This window comes from Bos indicus x Bos taurus, chromosome 16 (genome assembly GCF_003369695.1).
Source record: "Bos indicus x Bos taurus breed Angus x Brahman F1 hybrid chromosome 16, Bos_hybrid_MaternalHap_v2.0, whole genome shotgun sequence".
NCBI lineage: Eukaryota > Metazoa > Chordata > Mammalia > Artiodactyla > Bovidae > Bos > Bos indicus x Bos taurus.
The window spans coordinates 29,285,996-29,299,076 of NC_040091.1; the positions used below are offsets into that span (position 1 = coordinate 29,285,996).

At 42.3% G+C, this 13,081-nt stretch overlaps 1 protein-coding gene across 18 annotated transcripts in view; it reads right to left on the reverse strand.

The window, feature by feature from the left end:
* Positions 1 to 13: 13 nt before the first annotated feature.
* CDC42BPA (CDC42 binding protein kinase alpha) overlaps positions 14 to 13,081 on the reverse strand; it is a 296,769-nt gene continuing 283,701 nt past the window's right edge. For 12 of the 18 annotated variants that reach the window (XM_027564637.1, XM_027564634.1, XM_027564633.1 and 9 more), the window contains 4 exons: positions 10,301 to 10,486; positions 7,505 to 7,622; positions 5,090 to 5,247; positions 14 to 4,448 (listed from right to left, as the gene is read on the reverse strand). In XM_027564637.1, the coding sequence (XP_027420438.1) occupies positions 4,317 to 4,448; positions 5,090 to 5,247; positions 7,505 to 7,622; positions 10,301 to 10,486 (594 nt within the window). In that variant the 3' untranslated portion in view covers positions 14 to 4,316. The remainder of the gene's footprint in view (positions 4,449 to 5,089; positions 5,248 to 7,504; positions 7,623 to 10,300; positions 10,487 to 13,081) is intronic. The other 6 variants (XM_027564642.1, XM_027564649.1, XM_027564647.1 and 3 more) reach the window with 3 other exon arrangements.

Consider the following 13,081-nt stretch of genomic DNA (forward strand, 5'->3'; position numbering starts at 1 on the left):
AAAGACAAAATACTCAGTTCTAACAGTTCCCTGTTTTATTGCAATACATCAGAGTCTGGTTAATATTAAGTGATACCAACATAAAATATTGGTGAGAAGTCTTGTTACATTTTTGACTGTCCCACCTTAAATATTTCTGTGCAAAAGAATCCACACCATTGTTTGGTAGCAGAGAATCTCCTTATAAAGTTCCCTAAGACACTGAGGGGGTAAAACCAAACAAAATAAAGAGTGATCAGAGGCCAAAGCAGTTATCTTTTCCCCTTCCATACACACTTATTTGTCAGCATTATATTCTAAACAAAAAAATGATTACACCCAGGCCATGCAAAACTGTACAATAATATTACAATGAGAAAAAAACCCTAAAAAATTTATAAAATAAATGATATTACACTATCAAATAAAAAGGCAGGTTATTTTGTTTTCATGAAATTTCAAGGCTGATTTGTTTTCATCAATTTCCCCCCATAAATGAAATGGTTTGTGTGTGTAACGGTCGTCCCTGTGAAGGGAGAGGAGCGCCCGGCCTGCCGACCAGCGCTGAGACTTGAGGCAGAGCTCCAGCTGAAGCGAGGGCCCCTTAGGAGCAGGGCTCTGCAGAGAACGCTGGACTTGTCATAATGAAGTCATAACAGGGAAAGAGGTTTTTAAGATGGGCCCAGTGAAATGCCATGTGGCTTATCTAATGAATACAGGGGCTGGGCCAGCGAGAGGAGGGGAGTGGGGGGCCCAGTCACTTCCCAATTGTGCCCAGCAGACTGGGGCAGTGGTGAGGCCTGGCCGCTGCTGAGAACGCCCCTCTGTCCAGAGAGCGGATGCTGAGCTTGATGGCTCCGCTAAGCTGGGAGAACACAGAGCTTGTGACAAAGGCCACTAAACAGCCCTGTTCTACCTGGGGGGTCAGGGATGTCTGCCCACCTCTACTCTGGCTTTTCTTTAACGATACCTGAGAGTCCGTAGAAATGCAACTGGTCTTTCACAGAAGTAGATGTGGCCACTAAGAAACAAAATGACATGACTCTAACCATATGGAAGGCAGAGGGAGGCTGAGAACCAGCTGGGGAATGACAGATTGTTGCTGTAAACAAAACAGGGATTTCAGATTCTTCCCTGAAGCTTGGGTACAAGCTCTGCTTGGAAAATGAAAGAGATGGGCCCTTTTTAGTTGTGTTTCACAGCCTTAAAACTATGCTCCTTCAGAAAGCAGATGAAATCTCTAAGTGTGGGTGTGTGTGCAGACACATAACTAAAAAAGTTGCTTCAGCATCATTTGATGAGGAAGGCGTCTGTTTTTGGCAAAAAGAAATATATATATATATATGTGTGTGTGATATGTATATATGTAATTTTATACACCCAAAGCACATAGCAAGATTAAAGTAGAATTCAAGAGTAGACAACAAATTGGCTGAATATAGATAGCACCAAATATCAACATATCTAGACTGCGCCAGAAATGCCTCTTATTTTTCCTTTCTACTGAGAAATAAGTTCCTGCTTCCACATACGTTTCTTTGAATGTCCTGCATGAAAACAAAGGATGAATTCAGACAGCAACATCACATCTGTTCCGTAATCTTTGTTACTGATCCATTTCAGTGACACTGTTTTTTGTTTCTCTAGAATCCATTCCCCATTTCCCAAATCATTCTTTTCAAGAAGCTTCTGAAGGTAACTGCTTCATATTGGAGAATGGGGATAAACCCAGTTGAATGATCACTATCTTGGGAAAATACCTCCCAGATTACCACCCTTGGCAGTGTTTCTCCCCCAAGGCTCCTCCTATTGAATATGAATCACATTTGGGACTGCTCTTTTGCTACTGCTAAGACCATTTCAGATTACTGGAGTATAATCTACTGGGTTAGTATTACACTTCCCAGTGAGCCCGACAGCCAGGACAAGCCCTTATCTGCCCTGTTGGGGGGCTACAGGGTATGACTCACTATACTGGTGACCAGACTTCAGGTATGGTTATTATTTTGATCCTAAAAGCATCTGAAAGAAATAAGCACCTATAGGCAACAGAAACTTAGTTGTCAAAGCTATAAACTAATGGCTTAGTGTGGAGTCCAGTGAATCTCAGCTGGATCTGCCTCTGCTCAGAGGAGAAAAGGCGGGCAGGAAGAGGTGAGGGGAAAGGAAAGAAGAGGGTGGGAGGGTCTGAAGGGGAGCGGGCCACAGACGCTCAGCAGCCGGCTGGCAGGTTCCGTCTCCTCCTGGGAAGTGCCAAACGTAAGGAGTGACTGGAGTCATGGCAGTAACCAGACTCAACGTCCGACTCTTGAAATCTAAACGCACAAAAGTATTTCCACCTAACACTTCTCTTCCAAAAGCAAAGGATTTAGAAGGTTAGAATTGTGCAGTCATTTATGCCCATCCAAGTTAAACATAAATCTGAGCAAGCGCCAAGTTCAGGATGTTTAAATGCCAAACCTGTTATTATTTTAAAATTCTCTACTGTAATATTTCACAATATAATGCCCACACAGGACCCTTTCTTCCCTCCCTGAACTCAGTGACCTGCTCCTGAGAGTGGCATCCTCTGGGAACAGTCCAGCTCCCTGTGGCCTGCGGTGGGAAGCGGAAGAGCTGTGGCGGGTGTGTGTGTGTGCGCGCGTGTGCAGGTGGTGGTGGGCGGGTAAGACGACAGTGCTTACACACCAAGATGCGGACAAGCAATGGCAGGAACGGTCTTCTATTTCAGCTGAATTTTAAAGACAGCAGAAAATCTGCTGGTACTTCTCAGGGAAATTTAGATAAAAAGTAAAAGAGAGGCAGATTCTCTATATGACCGTCAGATATTTTTATTTCTATCTTTCTCTACTCATGTGCTTAACTGGTGAAATGACTCTGGAGAAAGAAATTCCTGATTCTGCATCTCTTTCCTTATGGCAATTAAAACAGCAGGAATCCAAATGGATATGGGACTAACACAATATAGCTAGGAGGGAGGCAAAGCTTACCCGCTCAGGAAGGCCACGCCGGGCTGACTTCCTGTGTGCGGCAGGGATGAGCTGTCCGCTTCCTACTCCGTGTGGGAAAGAGTATTTGGTTAAGGCTGTTCAAGTCCTTGCCTTTGAGGTTTTACATTATTTGGTAATTAACCCCCTTTCCCAGGCTTATCTGAGGATGCTGACACCCCCTCAAAACAGCTCCCTCTCTGAAGAGAAGCTGGCTCAGCTGGGGGCATAGGCCTCACTGCAAGGGGGGAGCAGACCAGCCAAGGGAAAAAAGCACTCTGCTGAACCTGTTTATGGCCATTCCTTGTGTCCTTTCAGATGGAAGGGATCCAGAAGGTGACAAAACTGCGTTTCTACATTCATCTGCAGAAGATACCAAAATATAATAACAGATGAGAAGTGTGGTTCAAATTCTACTGCTAGAAATAGAAATGTCTTGGATAGAAGTAAATCTGCCTTTTAATGATGCTGCTGAAGAGGCTTTAAATGTTACAAGTCTGGTTCCCAGTTTACACTCCAAACCGATGAAACCAAAGCCTCGGAGCATCTCCTAAAGCTCGCAGGTGCCGCGTCCAGTGTGAGAGACGCAGGTTCCCCCACCCAGCGTGAGAGCTGGCGGTAAGGGGATGCTTGCTCCTCCCGCCCTCCCTCTTTACACGTCAGTGCCAGGCCTTTCTACCCTTTCATTTTTTAGGTGGAAAACAGACAGGAAATAACACAGTTCTTTAAATTAAATGATCTCTCATATATGCATCCATTTTTTTGTTGAATACAAGATGCTTCCTTTTACTATATACATTCAGTACTTAACCTCTACATTTGTGTATTTATTTAAACTCTGTTTTGTAGTAAAATATGCATTGTTTTAGTGATAAGGGATTTACTGGCAACGATCAGGTCGACATTCACTGTGGTGCTGAAGGGGCTTGGCGCGCGCCCGGGACCCACTGGCGAGCCCCACGTGCTGTCTCAGGGCTACATGAGACTCTACTGTGAAAACAATGTCTGTCTAATCTTATTCTTATCACTTACATGTGTGGAATCTGTCTACTTAAGCTACCTTTTTAGGGGAAGGGTGAAATAGAAAGCAACGCTAAGTGTATGAAATGAAATCAGTATTCATCTAAGCTGCTCAATGAAAGTCTGCCTTTATGGTTGTTGCTGTTAAGTCGAAGCGGGCGTGGATGAAAGTCCTAGAGGCAGAATTCCCGAACCCCCGCCCTGCTACTGCAGTCGGCCCTGGCATCTTCAGGCAGAGGTTGGGGAAGAGATGACAGTGAGAGGAGGGGGGCAGTGGAGGGGAGCCCAGAGTGTCTGAGCGCGGAGGCTGCTCACGGTCCCAGCTCCCGCTCACGGGTCCCAGCTCCCGCGGTCTGTGCTCTCCAGAGATAGGCTCTTGGTCTTCCGGGGCGACACTGGGCTGGGAGGACTGCTCAGGTTGGAACTGTTAGAAGCCGTGGAATGCCTCGGAGAATCAGAGTCCTGGGAGGCCAGAGGAAGACATCAGGGAGCAGCAGAGGGTCAGGAGGGGTTCAGGCCACCACGGGTCCTCTCCAGCCATCCTGGCCAATGACTGGACATGACTTTTCTAAAACCCATTTGCCAATGCAGGAGACATAAGAGACTTGGGTTCGCTCCCTGGGTTTGCTCCTCCTCCCTGGGGAAGATCCCCTGGAGGAGGGCATGGCAACCCCCTCCAGTATTCTTGCCTGGAGAATTTCATGGACAGAGGACCCTGGCAGGGTATGGTCTATAGGGTGACAGAGAGTTGGACACGACTGAAGCGACTTAGCATGCATGCATAACTTCTTTACTGTGGGTAGAAAGCACCTTTTCTGAGCTGAGTAAGAGGCACAGAATATAACAAATTCTCCAAGTCCTTTCTGCAGGTCTTTGGAAATGTAGGCTATTTTCATACGAAAGCTAGAAGTCTGAACACCTCCAGGGTAACTGCAGCTTGCAACCCAAGTGACTGGCTCTGCCACCCCTGCTGGAGCGTGTGGCTGATCCCTGCTGCGGTCCAGGCGGCAGAATGGCTTCAAGAAATACATTCACCTGTCTGGTTCAAGGACCTCTCCAGTGAACCCTGTTCTCAGGTGGAGCTGCTCCCCACAGGCACTCACCTCTCCGTCATAGTCCCGTGCTGGGGCGTCACTTCCCTGGTCCATGCCTCCCGAAGACAGCGAGCCCTCCGATGGGGAGGGCATGGGCTGCCGCTTTGCACTGTAGCTGCCTCCAGAGAATTCTCTCTTTAACGCACTGCCATTCTGTGCAGATGACCCTACAGCAGACGGTTCAGGTAAAACTTTACACATGTAGAAGGGGACAACCCTCTAGACAGTAAACAGACAGCTGAGGTGAGGAGCCCTCCTTCCTGCTTAAAGCAAACTGATGGACAGTGAGTCCAGCTACACTGAAGGCCACCCTGTGGCCCAGCCACTGGGGCTGCTGGATGAGTGGGCAGGACTTGCCAGGCCGCCAGGCCCTGCTCTCACTGGCTGTGCCCGGGCTGCCCTGCTTGCTAGGCGATTCTGCAGAATCAATGCCTCAAGTCTCCACCCACGTGCTACTGTCTCAGTGAGTCTTTCCTGCTCCCTGGGGCTCCTACAGTACTTCTCATCACGTCTTTCACAGCATCTGGACATTAGGTTGGAATTATGTGCCTGCCATTCTTTTAATGGATGGTCCTTGCCTCTGGAGGCCCCTGACAAGAATGGGGGAAGGAGCAGATGTTTAAAGCACACATGCTGAATGATGAAGTCTAGGAGAACCGATCTCAGAGAAATGAAGACCATGCCACCTGATGATGCAGAGCTGTCACTTAGCTTCTAGAGAATTTTCATTAAAAACACAAAGGAACGTAACAGAAGCATTTTCAATCCACAGGGCAAAACACCCCAGATAAAAAACAAGGTGTGTTTCTTTAAATTCACCCTCTGCTTTGATTTTAGAGTTGGGACACATCAAAGGAGGACTGGCAACCACCCAGAGGAGGAAAGGGGATGACCAGAAAATTCTCAGAAATATTGGGGTACTGTTAGCACCTATATATGTTCAACTCTTAGCACTCCCTACTGTTTTTTAGTTTTTAACCTAAACATGTTTTAATTCTGCTGAGCTTCAATATTAGGATCACCATTCAAGAAAGACTAAGGCTGTGTTGAGGCTTTAGCACAACTACAAGGTATCGATGGTTTCGAGTTCCTGCTGGTTTAACAAATCCCTAAAATTGAGTTATGTTACATTCAGGATTCAATGAAATGTCAAGAGGTGGACTGGTCAAAGGATATGTACTTAATGATCACCCACATTCAGATGTCTTCATAGACTGAACAGGAGCCTGCCTGCTGAAGCCCTGTCCTTGGTGATCTGACAGCTTCCTTCCAGTTTCTTTCCTGAGCCCCTCAAATGTGTCACCATAATCTACTTACTGCAGAAGTTACCAGTGCTGGGTGTACACTGCATATTATACTATGGAGCTTTAAAAATACCAGTGCCTGGGCCCCTGACCAACAGTCCCAGACTAACAAAAGCAGAGTTCCCAACTTAACTTTTAAAAAGCCCTTCTGATGATTCTAGAATGCATCTCAGGTTGAGAACCACTGACTGAGCCTCACTCCCTAGGAGATCTGCTCCCTCCCAACACTCCATCCTGTTTCTAGAGGTGTCTGTCGCTAGACATGAGCTGATTTTCATTTGTTGATGTGTTTCTTTGGATAGGCACTCTTTACTTTTTCGTTGCTGATCTTCTCTGTCTTAGATTATAACCTAATTGAAGGCATAAATCATTTTTTTAAGATTTCTCTTCCAATTCCACACCTAGTATAGTCCTCAATTTAACAAAAAGCCGTAATGTGGAGTTACTGTTTTAAAAATTTTGTCATTCTGAATAAAAAACCCAAACCACCATAGAGTTCTGCTGCTCTGCTTACTAACCTGTGTGACCTTAAGCAAGTTATCTTGTCGGAGTTTCAGTTTTCTTCATTTGTAAATAAGAAAATGAATTCTACCTTATGGGGGTCTTGTGGGAACTGAGCTCTCAACACACAGAGAATAAAATGTCAGAAGGACGGTGTCTGACGGGGCTGCCTAGCGCTTAGTACGTTCTTCCTGGGCTCCTTTCCTCCATCCTAGTGATCATTTATAGAACCTCACCTCTGTGATTTACACTTTTTAAGTTTGGGAAAATTCCTTTCAGAGAAAAATTACACTCAAACAACCCTAATCTTAAAAAACTGAGATGGGCTGTTTTGACTGAACAGCAAAGGGGACAATCTGAAAACTGTGGTCCTAGGCAGGGTCTCTTCCCCAAAGTTCTAGATGGTGATTTGGGAGGTTGGGCACTTATCACGTTTTGTAGTATTACCTGTCTGGCTCCCAGATGGACTGTGACCTCTAGAGGGACCCCATGACAACTTCTGTAACACCTGCACTTAAGGCGTTACCCAGCCAGCTTGGAGACACTGACACCTGGTGATGCGTGAGTGCATGGCTGCTGCTTTGCTCTGGATGTGTCTCCTGCAGCCCAGGCTACTTACTTGCTGATAGGCCACTGCTGGCGCTCATGGAGCGACCGGGTTCAGGGCGGGATTTGGTGATAGACGGAATACTGACGGAGCCACTGAATGCTGTCCGACTTTCCTGAGGCCGAGGGTTCTAAGATCAAAAGAGAAAGAAAAATTCTTCATCCAGAGAGAAACTGATTTTCGACAGAGAGGTCTATTTTTCACCCTAATCTCAAGAAATAAAGTTGTTTAGTCTATAGTGATACAGAACACAAAACAAATTATATAATACCTCCCACCCACAAAGGTGCTAAAGCCCTAACAGAAATAGACCTCAGGCCAATCAAACGTAAGTGCTTATCCTTATACTCACCGAAATACTTATCAGTAAATAAGAATTTTTTGTTGTTGTGAGAACAGTAAGTGAAAGTTATATGGTTAGAAGTGACAATGAAACGCAGAATTACATGGACATCTGCAGATAACTGAAGCAAAGGTTTTACTGTCTGACATTTTTATTTCCTTAGGAAAACTCAAAAGCTGACTCAGCCTGTTGAGAAGAGAGTCGCTTAAAAGCATGTTCTTCTCAAGTACTCCTTCTACTGTTCTGACACCAAAGGTGCCAGTCGCACGTTCCCATTCTGGTCACAGGCAGCCTCCCCGCCTCACGGACAAAGCAGCGCGGGTCCTAACTATGGCGTCCGCGACCATCGCGGCCTGCGTGAGGCGATTTAACTTGGGAACGCTGGGGGGCAAGTTCTCCATCTAACACTGAATGATTCTGGGGCCCAATGTAGGAGAATGAGCTACGGAATGCTTTGAAAGGTACAGACACCTAGACAGGTGGGGTGCAGGTTCAGCCTTCTGAACGGCTCCTCCATGGCCCCAAACTTTTCAGACCAGAAGGGGTGTTGGGGCTGGCTGGTACCTGAGAGAAGGTTACGACAACACAGTTAATGCAGGGCCCAAGCTAGCAATCAGGAAAACATGCGCTAATATATGTCTTGAAAAACTCCAACTCATACAGTTTAAAGAATCACACACATTGAAAGTCAGCAGGCTGGCTGCCTTCAAATACCACCACTGCCATTTTGGTTCATATATCAAAGTTGCAAAGTCCATGTAATTCTTACTGTGTTATTTGTTTAAAGCAAATGCTTTACCTTTTTTTTTTTTCTCTAACAAAATAAAAAATTTAAAATGGAAACAGTCAGTGCTAGCATTTCAACATCCACTCACGGGAGCCACCCTGTGAGGTGCCAGTGACATGCGTACGATGCAGCAGAGGAAAGCTCAAGAGAGACAGGGTATCAGTTGCAACCTTTCCACTTTTATTGTTTCTGCTATGAACCTTAAGGTAACTTGTTATTGTCCTTTTCTATAAAACAAACCTACTCTAGGAAAAATGGCAAAAATGAAGGCCTATAAAAATACCAGTGGTTTAGTAACACTGAATATTGAGGTACTAAAAGAATGACACACAGAAGGTGTGCTCTGGAAACATTTTAAAAACGCAAATCCAACAGTTTTGTCATTCATCCAGCTGAAGTTCAACTTCAGTATAAAGTAACATGAAACTTAATCTGATGGTCCTTTCACAAATATGCTTAAAATTAGGGCAAAATGTCCACTAATAGTCGTGTTTCTCTTTATAGATGACTAACTTAAGTAACATTTCCACCATCTTTTATATCAAAAATTCTTGACTGATTCGTTAAACAACCTCCTCTAGAATCCACTCACTGTAATCTGTTACCAAGCAGACAAAGGCTTAGTTTATCATAAGTAATCTTATGTCATCAAATAAGATATGTAAATAACATAATGTCAGTGACAATGACATTTAAAACACAATTTAGAATAATTTTATAATACAAACAAAAATAGAAAAATAAACTCCCCCTACACATAGTTTTCTTATTGGAAAATGACTAAATATACAGATAAAAATGGATGCTATTTTTTTCTAAGTTACAGGAAATGGGTTTGCGTGATGTAATCCAAATTTTATCTGCAAGACAAACTTGAGAAAATGCCCCCTTGAAATCAGTACATATTTCTTGATGGAAATAAGGATATTCAGCTTGAATGGCTGCCAGCTCTCTGTCCACTGCGGAGCTGCCAGTTACAAGGATGCAAGGCTGCATGGAAGGACCCAGGCCGCGGTCCCCCAGAATGCAGCACACTCTGCTTTTTTGTTGTGTTGATTTACTTCTCTTATTTTGGATCCTGACTAGCATTAAAGGCGCATCAGCAACTCAAATAAGACTACCTTCTTTTGGCAATTTTTCCTGTTATTCACTGATACTACTATACTTTATATTTTTAAGAATTGTGAGCTCTTTGGAAGGGGGTTTATTGTAGATAAAAGGCCTGTAGACAGGCCTACTACAGAATTCACTAAATATTAAAAATTTCTCTGAACTGCACTGGTTAATGAGCTAACGAGCTATTAAAAATTCAGAAATTCTAGGACCTGTTTTTTTGTTTAACAGAATCAAGACTTACTTGGGGGCTATTTCTTATGGTATCTGTAATGAAATATATCATGATGGGATTATCTTATATTACACATAGAAAAACCTCCAGTACTGTTTTAGAAATAAAACTGAAATCTTCCCTAGTCCTTATCTTTTTCTTCAAAAGAAGAAACAAAGTAGAACTTGAAGACAGAAGAGGAGGAAGAGGAAGGATAGAAGTCTGGCAGCAGAGGAACAGGCCAAAGGAAAATGCACACAGAGTGTACCCCCTTGGCAGTGTTACTTATTGAAGCCAGGCAGAGATCCGCACATGGTTAGTACAAGTTAACACCTAACTCAGCTTTCATACCCTCAGAGTCATAAAGCTTGGTGTACCGGGGACAGAGCGCAGAGACGGGGAATATTCAGGGTTTATGGAATCAGGAGAGAGAAATTTTTCAGCAGAATTAACAGTCATGTGATAGATGTGCTCAAAGTTGATCGGAGAGGAGATCAGACCGGAGTGATGATGAGGGGATGGATAAGGGAAACCCGGCTATCAAAACAACAGAAAGAAAAAAGGTAATGAGGTAATGAAAATGGATTCACCAGATACATGTGACATTTCAGAGAACATGCATGTAGAAAACCATGAAGCATCTCGCATCAATAACTGAATCCATCATGAAATACTTTTAGGCCTTAGAAAGTCAAATTTTGTAATCTTCTTGCCAGATACTTGAAGAGTTGATTTGCAAAAAGTCATTTGCCTTGTAAGATTATTCTCTTTTATTGCTGTCATCAAGAAGAGTAGAAACTGGACTTTCAGAAATACAAGTAGAATTTTGAAATTTAGTTCAGTGTTCTCCTTTGATTGTGATATAATCAAAACATGGCAAAAAATCTAAACAAAAACATTAAGGATAGAAAAAGCAAGAAATAATTAAAGAACAAGTGAACCTATTAATACAACCAGCCTCTTACCAGAAGCCTTACGAAAGTGTTCCTTGAGAAACTGAAACCATTTCCTGTATTTATAGACTTGACATGTGTTTGCTTTTACTGATCTTATCTTCCTATAATGAGTAACTCTAGAATGTACTGTATGCTTGGTGGCTCCTGCCTACAATGCAGGAGACCTGGGTTCGATTCCTGGATCGGGAAGGTCCCCTGGAGAAGGAAATGGCAACCCACTCCAGTATGCTTGCTTGGAAAATCTCATGGATGGAGGAGCCTGGTGGGCTACAGTCCAAGGGGTCGCAAAGACTTGGACATGACTGAGCGAGTAACTGCGTGAATGGAATGTACTAATTATTAGTTTACCTATAAGTAGCCCAAGCTTATCTCCACTCAGACACCTGGAGAACATGTTTGTTTTTTAACAAGAGAACAACCTTTTCTTCAATGTTCAAGTGTCATTAAAAAAAAATGAAATAATTTAACACTAAAGACATAGAACAAAGTTTTTGAAAACAAGGACTCTAGTTTTTCATGTAATATAATTTGTGGATATATGGAGATATCACTTAGCACCCAGTCAACTTCTCTTATGGGAATTTTCAAAGTTCAGTTCTTAAGAATTATGTTTCAAGAAAACATCCTAAGATCACCTCATTAAAGACAGAGATTGAATGACTTCCCAGAGAGATGCTGACTGATATTCTCATGAGTTGAGATGAGATGAGTTTGTTAAAAAAAAAAAATCTGATAAATTAGGGAAGCTTAAAAGAAAGCCTCCTATATAAGATATTATTTTAAATTTAGAGATGTGTGTTAAATCAATACCTACTAAGTTCTTTTCCAAAAGGAAAAACTATTCATGGGCATATAACTATGCCCATGTAAAATTACTTCTTAAAAGTCTAAAAGGTCATTGAACTAGAAATTTTATTTATTAACAATTTTAGGAGCAGGTGAAAGACTAGGAGAAGTTTTATGTGCTAAAAAAAAAAAAAGAAATCTTTTAGAGGTAAAATATTACTCTTTAATTCAGCTTGAGACAAATCTATTCTTTATGACCAGTATCCACTTATGAAAAAAGGTAGATGACAAAAAGGATCCCAGAAACTACTACAGTATGTACTTGTAAGACACACATGCTATTTTATATTAATTGCTTATATTCTCTTGGTTCCCTAAGCCACACATGAAAGATTCACACTGATATAGGACAGAAAATAAAAAACGACTCCCTACCCTTACTATCTTTTCCACACTTGTGAGGCAAACAACCTGTTTCAGTATCATTTTGGTACAAAGGAAACAGAATAATCTTCCAAAGACATTCAATACACTTTCTAAGCTTATAAGCATTTCACAGGAAGGCAATACTGATTTGAATAAGTTAAACATAAAAATGTCTGGGGTACACGCTCTTTGCACAAATGACAACCTAGCTTTGGTATTTGAAAGTGCTTCTTATATATGTTAACATTAGATGAATTTAATTCATCTTTTTCTTTTTTTGAAATAGTTCATTAAATATAGAAAACCGCAGTGGAAGGAACATACTAAAATCTGAGATTAAAATATCACAAGCTTTTCAATACATGTATACATATATATATATACACACATAGATACAGACATGCATATTGTTTTCTTTTCAGACATGCATATTATTGTGTTGTTTACCAATGTTTACTCCAAGATAAGCACAGTTCTGGTAAGACAGTATATCAAAAGATATTTGTTAAGTGATTAAATGGATGCTTATGAAAAGTCATAGCTTTTATGTTCTTAGCTGGTAAAAGGAAGAAAGTCAGATGAAAATAAAGTGAGACTGTGAAAAACAGGAGTTCAGATGCATAACATTTTTGCTACAATAAATACTCCATGTACAGGTGAACAGGTTTCAAAAATTTACACCAACTTCTTGTCCTGGAAATTCAAAAGTGTTTATATGATAAGAAAACATGAAATGAACATTAAAAACTGAATTGCACTGTTAGGGCAAAAAATCACTGTTGTTAATGACAAAAGAACCAGCGAGGCAGTCAGTGGTTAACAAGATCAGTGATACAAATACTGAAAATCAAGAGGTCTAATGGGAATAAGTAGCCAGCAGAGAAGGCCATGTGCCATGGAGTGAGACCAGGGATGAACCTTTGGGAAATGCTATCTGAACTTATTTTGCACAGTAATTAAGACT